Here is a 12825-nt window from a genome sequence, read left to right as displayed (position 1 = left end):
CACACACACACACAAAAACCTGTAAGATCTATGGTGAATTATTGAATGAAAAACACACATACACACACACACCTGAAGTCTTTGTGTGGAGATGACAGGCTGTCACTTTTTGATGCCACACATTCTCCTTTACCATATGTGCTTTCAGAATAGGCAAATAAACCTTTCATTTGTTTTCAGAAAGGAAAAGTTCTTCTGCATCAGTGTAGGTCCTCTACTGAGTGTCACCTGTAGCAGAAGGCACCGTAGATTCTTTGGGCCTTGCTCGGGTAGCCAAAGCTGCGCACCCCGGGCTCGGGCAGGCCTCCACAGTGCCGCCTAGGGGCGGTGATGGGGAAGCGCACGCTGCCGTCCCGCAGCCAGCCCCCGTCACAGCGGTCCAGACCCTGGAATCGCCACGCGGCGTACAACTGCCCCACCCGTGCCAGCTCCCCTCGGTCGGCCCGGCATGCCTGCTCGGCCTCAGCGAAGTTCAGAGGCCCCGCCAGGAAAAAGACAGATCCTGGGCAGAGAGAGGACAGAGGAGGTAATGTGAAAGGGACATAATCAGATTCACTGCCTTGGGCTCACTGCCAGGTTTCTGTTATTACATTACATTACATTAATGTACATTACATGTACATTAAAGATCAAAAGCAATATTGTTATTGATCTGTTTTGCTTCGCTGGTTTTGTTTATGTTTACTTGTCCTTTTTGCAGTGATACAAAGCTCTAATTGAAATATCTGGCCCTTTGGCTTATTGAGTCGTATTTTCCAATGACATTTCCAATTGTCCATTTGGTTTGGATGTGGTGGGTGCCCTAATGTCATGCCAGGACTCCTGTTTCCCACTGTTTGACCTCGCTTCCACAACGGAGGTCATTGTCTCTTTCCTGTTTAGGTCACAAGTGAACCCACTCTTAGCATTTCCTGAATACAGTCATTGCTCCTATAGTTCTCCAACAACATCGGTACACTCAAGGCAAATACAAATTTTGTCCTACTATAAGTCCCAAGTTTATCAATTGATTATTACATGTGTAGACTGAACAGAATATGAAAAACTCAGATTCACTGATAGCAGTTGCAGGCCGACCCACTTTCACACAAAAAAATGTTTTTTCTGTCTTCATAAAATTACTGACACATTTAGCAAACTGCTGTTTGTCTCCACAATTACAGTTACAATGTCAATATTACCGCTTCAAACAAGTCCTTGTATTATGACGTTAGATGGGTCATTCTGCTGAATTGGTGACATACCGTCCCCAGGACATTAAACGTATAAAAATGTGTGAAATTAAATGTAAAATGCATTTTTATTTTGAAACAGTGTCATACATCTACATCAACTTGCAAATGTATGAGATTATTATGAGATATGATTTAAAACATTATTAGAAGAGCATAAAAAAATAGCCTTTGCTGCCTGTCCCCAAGGCAAAACACTACATTTTTACTGTGACATATAGCGATTAAAATCTCTCCTTTATCTGTAGCCCCATATTCCATCTACACTTTAAATACATATTTTTAATAAAACCTCCAGAATATTTTAGTTAAAATACAAAAAAATAACAAAAACACATTGCTCAGAAATATTGGCACTGCTAGAAAAATCTTTAAAAAACCTAAAAGAAGGATTTTCCTATCTAATTTCAACTTATTTAAGTTAATCAGAGTGTCTTAGAACTTTCAGAAGTAGTCCATGACTTTCTTTTTCACTATGAAAATAAAGTGACACAGAGGCTAAATCCTTTTTTTAATATTGGAAAGACAAGAGGATACACGTAACCTAAATAAAAACAAAGCGTGTTGACATTTGTAAGTCAGGGGATGTCTATAAAAACTAGGTACTTTGAAAATGCCTATATTTACAGTTAAAACAATGATTAATAGGTTGTAATCAACTGGAAATGTGACTAACATGCTTGGACAAAGACCAATGTTTATCTTGCCCCCACACACATTATAGAGGATGGTAAGATAGGCAAAAAATTAAATTCAAAAATACAATTTTGGGTAAATCTTAAGAATGTGCTTAGTGTCCTCAAGCTATTAGCATGGATGCCATGTGGCTACATTTCACATATTTGCTAATTTTATCTAAAGAACTCATTGCTGTTACCCTCAGTGCTGTTATTACTCAAATTGCAAAGAGTAGCAGTAACAGCAATGAGTATTACTCTGGTGTATTAATTGCAGGGAAAATATTTATTCGTTCATCTATAAGTGAAATAACTGAAATTCTTGACATATATTATCAGTTTTAGGGAGGGACCCAATCCACCATTGAGTTCTGCTGAAAAGCAGCGGCGCTAATTATGCAAGCTATTTAGAGAAGGAACCCAAACAGCTATTCCTACAGTATTTCATGTTACAATTTATCGTTGGGGACTTAGGCTACTTTATTTTTGACTAGTCTATGAGTTTCTTTTTACTCTCTTAGATATTTCTTTGTGACCGTCCTAAATCAACAGCAGTCCAGCTAATTGGTGCTAATAGGCTTAGTCTCAAAATGAGTGAAATGGAAATTGCCTGAGTGCTGTGGATGTGTATAGTAATACGACATATCCCCTATGATGATTACGGCCTTGTCTTTAAAGCACCATTACATTGGCTATATAGGCCTATTCTTTTATTGACTTGCAGGTGTTGCGAGGTATAAAGGGGTATTACGTGAGACTATGGTCCAAGCTAGCTGGCAAACATGCTAATTGACTTCACATTCTGTCAATTGTCATTTGTGTTTTAAACAACAATATTCATCATATAGCACCTATAAGGCTGTTTAAAATAAATTCCGACAGCTATAACTCCTGTGTAAGTGGTTGGACCTAACCCTCTCACCTGACGTGGCAGATGTGAAGCAGAAAGTGTCGAAATGTTCCTTGGTCTTGTGCCGGGGGCCATAGCTCCGGATGCCAGCAGCGAGCTCACCACCGCAGGCAGGACGCGGCAACAGAATCGGGTAACTGACAGTCCCGTCACTCAGCCAGCCAGCATTGCACCAGTCCAATCCGTCTGTCCAAGCTGCCCCAGGTGAGAGGTGCAATGAGTGTCCACTCTAATCAAGACCTGCATAGCTTTCTGGCATTATGGAGAGAAGTGTGGCTCACCTTTGTAGAGCTGTTTGTGTGTGGCTAGTATGGCATCCTGCTCTTTGCAAGCAGCCTGAGCCTGGCTGAAGGTTAACTTGTAGCGACCATGTTGGCTCTGGTATGGAAAAACAACTCCTGAAATTCAAAGTCAATAGTGTTTTATTCAGTCCAATCTTATTTTGGTACAACTGCAATTGTCTCAAGGCCCTTCAATTCAACCCCCCAGAGCATACAGACTAAGGCAATGGTGGCAACGAACACCAAGGAAGGAGGAACACCCCTTGTAGGCTACATGTAGGCCTGCATGATACATACAAGATAACTGGCTAATACAGTACATTCAAGATGCTATGTACTGCACACAATGCAGAAACAAAATAGATTGCCAAGAAAAAAGAAATGGAGAGACAGCATTCATAGGTTGTGGAACAGTTTAGCGATTCTGTGTGTTCATAATGCGCAACATGCAAACATAATGGTCATTCAACATAATGCATGCAGCCTACTCATAGCATTGTGATCATATTAGCTGAAAAATAGCTACCGTATTTTCCGGACTATAAGTCGCACCGGAGTATAAGTCGCACCAGTCAAAAAATGTGTCATGAAGAGGGAAAAAAAAAATATATAAATATATATATATGTTGCACCTGAGTCGCAGGACCAGCCAAACTATGAAAAAAAGTGCGACTTATAGAGCGACTTATAAATATGGTAGTTAGGCTGGCAATTTCATAAGTGTAATACATTGTAGGCAATATGCAGTAGAACTTTGGAAAAGATTGTTTGTAGCTCCTTACCTTCAATACTCAGAGTGACCTCCACGCTCTCATCTTCAATCCCATTGATCAGTTCACAGCGGTAGCGTCCGTTGTCTTCCAGCTCCAGGTTGGCGAGGCGGAGGGAGGCGTCCAGAGGGTGAGCCCCCCTGAGGGAGGCCCTGGGCCCCAGGCCTCCGTAGTGCTTCTGGGCGTGCCCGTTGGTGATGAGCACGATGTTCTCCACTCCCTGGTGCTGGGGCTCCAGCTTGACCCATTTGATTCGATAGCGGGGAGGCTTGGTGTGCATGAAACATGGCAGTGTGGCGTTTCCCCCACGTGGTACTGTGATCTCAGCATACACCGGTGGCTCGATGAGGTATTTTAGCGTCTTCTGGCCTAAGGAGGACAAGGACTTTAGGGTCAGACATGTTATAGCCACAGAATGCATCACAATGCAAGCACTATGCTGGTTCAGATAGAGGTATGGGTCAGCAACAGCATAGTTGTTAGCAACAGCTAAGTCTTATTCTCAGAGAGCAGACATAAGGTTAACATACACATAACATGTACTGTAAACGTGTCTTCTACATGAAAGCATTCAAATGCCAGGTTCTCATACAGTCAATGAGTACAGAGTACCATAAACTCAACACACTGTGTATAAAACAGGCTAAAACCACCTTGTAGGTATAGCTCCCACATCCTGTATGAAGGATATTTAAATTGAATTATAAAACATCATCAATGTGACCAAAGTTTGGTTGAGTTTACTGCAGTTCTAATACTAAATAGTGTACTCAATGTACAGATGTAAATTAGCTTTTACCTTGGTCATCATCAGTGTGGCATAGAACAGTGTTCACTGTGAGGAAACTGATAGTCAACACCACGACAGCTGCCCAGCCCATGATGCCAATGGGAACAGAGGCCCCCTCTGAAACAGCACAGTTACCCTTAATAGCAGGACAGTTTAGAGAAATATTCAAATCCTGGGAGGCATTAGTGTGTCTGCTAGTTCATGTTTTATCAACGTAGAGTTGTAAATAGCCAATAAATAATAAAGTTGTATTATTATTTTGTTACTTTATTGTGAGAACTCTGCAGATTTTTGTTTATGGTTCAAAAATTCACATTACTTTTAAATCAATAATGATGTGATCAAATGTGATGAAATTCTTTGGTTCGGTTTAAAATTACTGTCTGATATGCCTATAGGCTATGCATGGTTAAAAACTGGTCATCACATTGACAAGACAGCATATTTCTGCTCGAGTTATAAAAATGCATGATATGTATGACCCAACAGAGATGTAAGGAATAGCAGCCGAAATGACATGGTTCAAAACCAACTGTTTTCCTTGAGGCAGTAGACTCCATGAACTCTTAAGTGATATATAACTACCCTTATGCTCTACCACCAAGTGTCAAACAAACATTTCCTTGCTCTTAACAAATCTGACTGCTTGCACTTAAACGTCTGTAAATAACTGTCCTGCATAGTATAAATGTCACGCAACAGTTAATTGCGACTGTTGAGTAATTAGGAAAAAAAACATAAGTAAACTGATTTTTTTATTTAAAAAAAAGAATATCATGATTATGCAAATGTAATGTACACTATTTTACAAATGACAGATTGCGTGGAAGCTGAGGCTTGTAGCAGACAGAGACAGAGAAAAGACGGGCTAACCTGATTCAGAGGATGAGTTGCAGCTTTGGTGGAAAAATGATCACTTTCACAATTATCCAAACATGGTAACTAGCTATCCAGTTGGCGATTTTTTCTCAATTTTCATCAATCTCTTCCAGTAGCAAGTACGCAACTATTCCCTCATCTCCTTGTTGTCTGTCTCTCTCTCTGTCCCTCTCTCTCCCTTCTCCTCTCTTTGCTCTCTGTCCCTCTCTCTCCCTTCTCCTCTCTTTGCTCTCTGTCCCTCTCTCTCCCTTCTCCTCTCTTTGCTCTCTCTCTCTCCCTTCTCCTATCTTTGCTCTCTGTCTCTCTCTCTCCCTTCTCCTCTCTTTGCTCTCTGTCTCTCTCTCTCCCTTCTCCTCTCTTTGCTCTCTCTCTCTCCCTTCTCCTCTCTTTGCTCTCTGTCCTTCTCTCTCCCTTCTCCTCTCTTTGCTCTCTGTCCCTCTCTCTCCCTTCTCCTCTCTTTGCTCTCTGCCCTTCTCTCTGGTCACTGTCTCCGTCTCCCTGGTCAGCTGTCATATGTTCCAGGCACTAGACACGGTAAACAGCCTTTCACTGCGAGCTCGTCCAGATGTTAATGAGGACTGGACAATTTCCTATTGTCCTCCTCTGCCTATCCATTGCAGAGCAATATGCCCACAGCTAATGGTTTGCAGGGAGGAAATGCAGGAGATAGATAATAATGACTACTCCTCCCTAAGAATGTCCTGTAAAAGGCAAAATAATGTTGTCTCTTCCATGTCAAATGTATGGTCCTGTCACTATTTTATTTATTTTTTGTGGTAAGCATTTTATCAGTTTAAGTGAGAGCTTATAATCACTGCAGTATACTACAGTTTACTCATCTTTGTACTTTCACTCTCCCTGGCCTAAATAACCAACACCTTTGGCTGGAAAGTTACTTTGTTAGAAACAAGTTGAATGTAGATGAGAAAATGTTGTGTCATTCATAGAGATTAGAATGTTGAGGTGGAGGAATTGACAAAGGAATAGAGAGATATGGGACGGAGGGATAGAGATATGAGGATTGAGGGATATATATGGGGATGGATGGATAGAAAGATATGAGAAGGAGGGATAGAGAGATGAGGGATGGAAGGATAGAAAGATATGGGAAGGAGGGATAGAGAGATATGGGAAGGAGGGATAGAGAGATGAGGGATGGATGGATAGAGAGATGAGATAGAGGGGTAGAGATGGGGGATGGAGTGATAGAGAAATGGAATGGAAGGATAGAGATGGGATGGAGGGATAGAGAGATGAGATAGAGGGGTAGAGATGGGGATGGAGTGATAGAGAAATGGGATGGAGGGATAGAGAGATGGGATGGAGGGGTAGAGATGGGGGATGGAGTGATAGAGAGAGGGGATGGAGGGATAGAGAAATGGGATGGAGGGATAGAGAGAGGGGATAGAGGGGTAGAGATGGGGGATGGAGGGGTAGAGATGGGGGATGGAGTGATAGAGAGAGGGGATGGAGGGATAGAGAAATGGGATGGAGGGATAGAGAGAGGGGATGGAGGGGTAGAGAGGGGATGGAGGGGTAGAGATGGGGGATGGAGTGATAGAGAGAGGGGATGGAGGGATAGAGAAATGGGATGGAGGGATAGAAAGAGGGGATGGAGGGGTAGAGATGGGATGGAGGGATAGAGAGAGGGGATGGAGAGGTAGAGATGGGGGATGGAGGGATAGAGAGAGGGGATGGAGGGGTAGAGATGGGATGGAGGGATAGAGAGAGGGGATGGAGAGGTAGAGATGGGATGGAGGGATAGAGAGAGGGGATGGAGGGGTAGAGATGGGATGGAGTGATAGAGAGAGGGGATGGAGGGATAGAGAAATGGGATGGAGGGATAGAGAGAGGGGATGGAGGGGTAGAGATGGGATGGAGAGATAGAGAGAGGGGATGGAGGGGTAGAGATGGGGGATGGAGGGATAGAGAGAGGGGATGGAGGGGTAGAGATGGGGGATGGAGGGGTAGAGATGGGATGGAGGGATAGAGAGATGGGATGGAGGGATAGAGAGAGGGGATGGAGGGGTAGAGATGGGATGGAGAGATAGAGAGAGGGGATGGAGAGGTAGAGATGGGGGATGGAGGGATAGAGAGAGGGGATGGAGGGGTAGAGATGGGATAGAGGGATAGAGAGAGGGGATGGAGAGGTAGAGATGGGGGATGGAGGGATAGAGAGAGGGGATGGAGGGGTAGAGAGAGGGGATGGAGGGGTAGAGATGGGGGATGGAGAGGTAGAGATGGGGGATGGAGGGGTAGAGATGGGGGATGGAGGGATAGAGATGGGGGATGGAGGGGTAGAGATGGGGGATGGAGGGATAGAGAGAGGGGATGGAGGGGTAGAGATGGGGGATGGAGGGATAGAGAGAGGGGATGGAGAGGTAGAGATGGGGGATGGAGGGGTAGAGATGGGATGGAGGGATAGAGAGAGGGGATGGAGAGGTAGAGATGGGGGATGGAGGGATAGAGAGAGGGGATGGAGGGGAGCTGATTTATGGCTCTCTATTGTCTCACTGGAGACCCTCATGTAGCAATGAAAGCTGACGTGCGCTGCAGAGTTTGGCACGGTGCATCTGAGCAATGGGAGCACAGCCAAGACTGCTGATGGATTCTGGAATACTGGCCGGGACCAATCAGAGTGCATTCTGACAGGAGGGGTCAGTCATTTGTGCTGGCGGGCCACATGTTTATTTACATCACATGTGGGGCCACTAGTCTCATCTGTGTATACCTAAACACTGAAAGAGTACCGGTAAATACAAAAAAAGAGTGTCAGAAAGAGTTATCACAAGGGCAAATATAGCACTCAAGCTGTTATCGTCTGTTTGTGAATAAAAGCACTGTATTAGTGCTTAGAGTTGACTTAAAGCGTTGTGCACCGGGTGAGGATTGTGAAGAGATGCCTCTAACTGCCTGGAACAGACCTTAACTGCAGCGCTCTGGCTGACCAACACCACAGAGAAACAGTGGGCACAACAACAGCTGCTTTGTCACACTTCCTCACGCCCCCTTATCCCCCCCCCCCCCCCCCCCCACACACACACACCCCAGTGCTGCCCTCCCAGCCCTCTCCCTCCCCAAAGACAACAACAAGTGCACAAACAGAGCAATGGGGGGGGGGGGGGGGGGGGGGGGCACAAGTAAAAATGAAATAATGGGATTCCTCCATTTCCCCTCGGTGGCTTCCTCATTGTGCTGGCCCATCAATGGCGTCCTTTCTGGGACTCGGCCGGCCCACAATTAGTATGCAGGAGTGCCTGGTTAGGTGACAGAAAACTCTGTTCTTTCCCTGTCTCTCTCCCTATCTCTTTCCCTATCTCTTTCTCTATCTCTTTCTCTTGATCTCTCTATCTCTTTCTCTTTCTCTATCTCTTTCTCTATCTCTTTCTCTTGATCTCTCTCAATCTCTCTGTCTATTTTTTTTATTTTGGACCTCCTCAATTCTTTTTCCACCAATTAGATTACCATTTGGATGTGGAAGTCCTTATATAGCATTGCGTAGACCCTGGATAATGCAAATATGAACCAAAATCCTCCTTTAACTTGCTTGAAGTAAATGTTTGTAGTGAAAATATTCATCATCTCACTCAGATCTAATTCTTCTACCAGGAATCAAAGACCTGACCTCATGTAATCATACGTTTCATACTCGAATGTAATTCCTTTGCAGAGAACATGGAAATGAATACCCAAAACACAAAATACAACAAAGAAACACAAGTCTGCCTTTCTGAGAACATGAAAATGAATACCCAAAACACAAAATACAACACAGTAACACAAGTCTGCCTTTCTGAGAACATGAAAATGAATACCCAAAACACAAAATACAACACAGTAACACAAGTCTGCCTTTCTGAGAACATGGGAATGAATACCCAAAACACAAAATACAACACAGTAACGCAAGTCTGCCTTTCAGAGGTGGTTAAGTCTTTGACTTATGTCCCTTGAACCTTGAACACTTCATGCCTTGGGGAAAAGTCTTGATCTAAGAGATGGACAGAGATCTGTTGTCATGGCGATGATGGACATCTCAGAGGTGAGGACACCCCTCCATGCTCAGCCTAATAGACAGGTCATCTGCTGGAAACATTAGGCCTATTTTTTGGTCAAAGTTTTCTCCATGGATTCCTGGTCAGAACCCTTATTGAAACAGATTACAACTTGGGGCATGTTGAATTTTGTCCAAAAATCCAATATGGCCGCCGTATTCCAAAATCACATATTTTTACACACTTTTTGCTATGCTATGGGGACATTTCCAGTAAAAACAGTGTCATTTTAGCAAAAACCTGTCCTTTTCTATCAAATACATATTTACAGAGGATAACTGATGATTTTAAAACCCTAAGTATTTTTCTAATCATTTTAAATCATTAAAAGAATTATAATTTTGTCAGATATGTGTCAAATATCAGAAATCATCAAATTTCCTCTAAACATAAACCTCTTACAGGTTAAAACACAGTTCAAATAAATTGGGTACCTTGACTTAAACAGATTAAAACATATGGCATTTACACATTTTCCCAAAAACTCAATTATAAATTCAATGATATTCCCAAAATGGTGATTATTTTGGGCCTGCACTGTTGGCTAAGCTAGAGTTTTTTTTCCCTATTAAAAATATTTTGACAAATGTTAATTGATATAAGAAACAAGATAGTTCCATAAAGGTGATGGAATTACAAAAAATACTATTTTACCACTCGGCTAGATATATTGTTACTATTATTATATTAATAATATTAATACTTAGAGCTGCTCAGAGAAAATGAGGTAAATCCAGAGATGGAAATGATCTTAGTAACTACCAGTCTTTGCTATTATCTTTTTCATTCCCTGTTACACTTGCAAAAAATACATTCCATCAGAGCAAGATTGAGAGCGCAACTGCTATCAACTTATAAGTCTCTTCTCAATCCTCCACCACTGCCATCAGCTACAGTACTTCACTGTCAGCAGATGACTTTGCAACATTTTCACTGAAAGTTGCTTAAATAAGTGCTCAGTTTCATGAGCCCATATAGGAGAGATCAGTATAAATTCAATTATATCCCCAAAATGGTAAATTTTTGGGCCTAAACAATCACAGGAACGGAGAGCACTGGGCTACTCATTCCACCAACGAGGAGCCACTGAGGAAAATAAAGAAAAGAAGAAAAAAGAAAAGAAAATAATTTTGTTCTAGCATTTATGGCTGGTCGACACAACAGATGCTCATTAGATGACTAGTGTTCAACTAGACTTGTTATTGAAAATGAAGTCTGTAGTTTAGTGAAAGGCTATTGATGTTCAGTTTAACATTGAATCAAAATTACACCTCTCCCTATTCTTCTCAAATAACATTGTAGGCCCTACGCATTTCTTCCTAGTAACATTGTAGGTCCTAACTGTTGAATGACTCATGGCACTATGTTTTTATACTGCGCCAGGATACATTGTGTAGGCCACATCATTATTTGTATAAGCGCACACACTAAATGGAGATCTAGGATTAGTTTGCATTACAAATGCTGAGTAGGCTATAAACTGCGCCTCAACGGCGACTTTTTATTTATCAGCGCAATGCTATGAACTATGCTATAAGTTGTTTATCCACCCCTCAGTATTTCGTGATCTCTAAAAAGCATACGATAGCTTTTCATATCTTAGCACTGTCACAATACATTTTCTCATGGTGATGTTTAGAAGGATAGCCTATCCCCGAAATAGAAAGACTGGACAAACGCAAAATGAAGAGGAGGGATAAAATGCCGCTGCAGTTGACAAGGTGTTGGTTAGTTATATGATATAGTAAGGTAGACAGGTGATGTGGTTAAAACAATGAAAATCCTAGGCCTACCGTGGCTAATTTCAGGCATAGTGAACTATGAACGGCAAAAATGTAAATCCAATGTCACACATCATATTTTGTTTTATTAACCACATGGATCTCAATACAAAGGTTTTTGCCTGAAATTGCACTGTGCCTATTTACAAGGGCATTGTTCCCACCTCTTTTGGGGCCAACCATCAAATGCTGGCCCTCTATAGAAAGCTCAGAACCTGTAGTTTTCGTAGGAAACAGTCAAAATAACTGTGTGATGTACTGACAAAGAGTTACAGAGGCTAGAATATAGTTCTTTCTTTCTGCCAGATTACAAGCATCTCTGAACTGACCACATTTCAGCCCTCTAGGTCACTTGATATCCCTTAGAAACACAACTGAGCCCTAGCACCAGGTCTTGTGAAGCTGTGTGCAAAAGTAGATCAATATAGAATGAAAATATGAGTGCTTTAGACTATTATTTGCCAAGGAATGCTCATGCGTTTTGTAAAATGCCCATAGGACTTTTTGTTATCCAAAATGCATACTGACAATCAAATGCTTACTGCACATGAACCCCTTTGTGTAGAAGCATAATCCTGGTCTCAAATGAAAGGTAACACTTCAAGGTTTCTTGTGGACTATTTAGATTGTATGTCAGGTGTTCTTATATAGACTGACTACACACAATATGGAATAATGACAAAAAAGTCTCTATTTTTGCATTTACTTGAGTGTTAGTATGTGTGTGTGTATAAGATAGACTATACATCTGTACAACTAATATTGGATAATACAACATGAAGATTCAATTTCTATGGATTCTTGTGAATATTTCAGTACCCAATTTGTTGCATCTACTTATTGTGCTGCAGCTACACTGCAGCCAGAAGTCAGGGTAGCACCATAAGCGGAGGAGGGGGAGGGGGGCATTTTGGATCAAATTTAATTGAGACATAATAAAATGAATCTGAGAATGTAAAGCACTATACAGATTGTACATGAAATTGACATGATTTTTGGATTCCCAAGAGTCAAAGCTTTGAAATGGTGTATAACATTACTATGCTACACAGCAATATGGTGCATACAATTGATTTAGAATGTTGGGGGGAGGTGGGGGAGGGGGGGTAACGGTCCCGCCGGCAGTTGGCAAGTTTTTTTTTATCATATTCACTGGAACCGACACTATGCTCCAACAGAACAACATAAATCAGCCGGTTTTAGAAAAAAACCCGCACTTCTACCTCCACCTACCTAGAGCCTGTTATTTGTTTTGCAAAAATCCACAGCTCCCGGTTCTTCTGGTCCAATCAGAGCAGGGCTGTGTGAGATCTGACTGTCAATCACAGTCTGGTGCAGTCTGGTGTGCACTGACAACAAACTCGAGAGGGTGCTCGGTGGTAGTGGGATAGGGGCATGAGACAAAGATTGTTAAGGCGGAGCAAGATACTTCATCAGGAGCCACTTCCGG

The 12825-nt window shown here is 42.3% G+C and overlaps 1 protein-coding gene across 1 annotated transcript; it reads right to left on the bottom strand.

Annotated features, from left to right (window-relative positions):
- Positions 1 to 224: 224 nt before the first annotated feature.
- Positions 225 to 4751, bottom strand: hapln2 (hyaluronan and proteoglycan link protein 2). The gene is made up of 5 exons (XM_076279634.1): positions 4670 to 4751; positions 3883 to 4239; positions 3101 to 3217; positions 2832 to 3014; positions 225 to 502 (listed from the first exon to the last, which is right to left on the bottom strand). The coding sequence occupies exons 1-5, from the start codon at positions 4749 to 4751 to the stop codon at positions 225 to 227; spliced, it is 1017 nt and encodes a 338-aa protein (XP_076135749.1).
- Between the last annotated feature and the right edge of the window lie 8074 nt (positions 4752 to 12825).

Source organism: Alosa pseudoharengus, unplaced genomic scaffold (genome assembly GCF_046254945.1).
Source record: "Alosa pseudoharengus isolate Yale_2024_CS ecotype anadromous, Long Island Sound unplaced genomic scaffold, YU_APseudo_1.1 YU_APseudo_1.1_scf_12, whole genome shotgun sequence".
Lineage (NCBI taxonomy): Eukaryota > Metazoa > Chordata > Actinopteri > Clupeiformes > Clupeidae > Alosa > Alosa pseudoharengus.
Note: the sequence above shows the minus strand (reverse complement) of the source record. Positions and strands in the feature narration are given on the sequence as shown.

Bases quoted from the DNA above. Each gene is read 5' to 3' on its own strand.
- hapln2 (XM_076279634.1), bottom strand. From the start codon at position 4,751: ATGGGCTGGGCAGCTGTCGTGGTGTTGACTATCAGTTTCCTCACAGTG. The intron at 4,240-4,669 runs GTAAAAGCTAAT...TGTCCTCCTTAG, and splicing joins CCACACTGATGATGACCAAG to GCCAGAAGACGCTAAAATAC. The intron at 3,218-3,882 runs GTAAGGAGCTAC...TTTGAATTTCAG, and splicing joins GGTCACTCTGAGTATTGAAG to GAGTTGTTTTTCCATACCAG.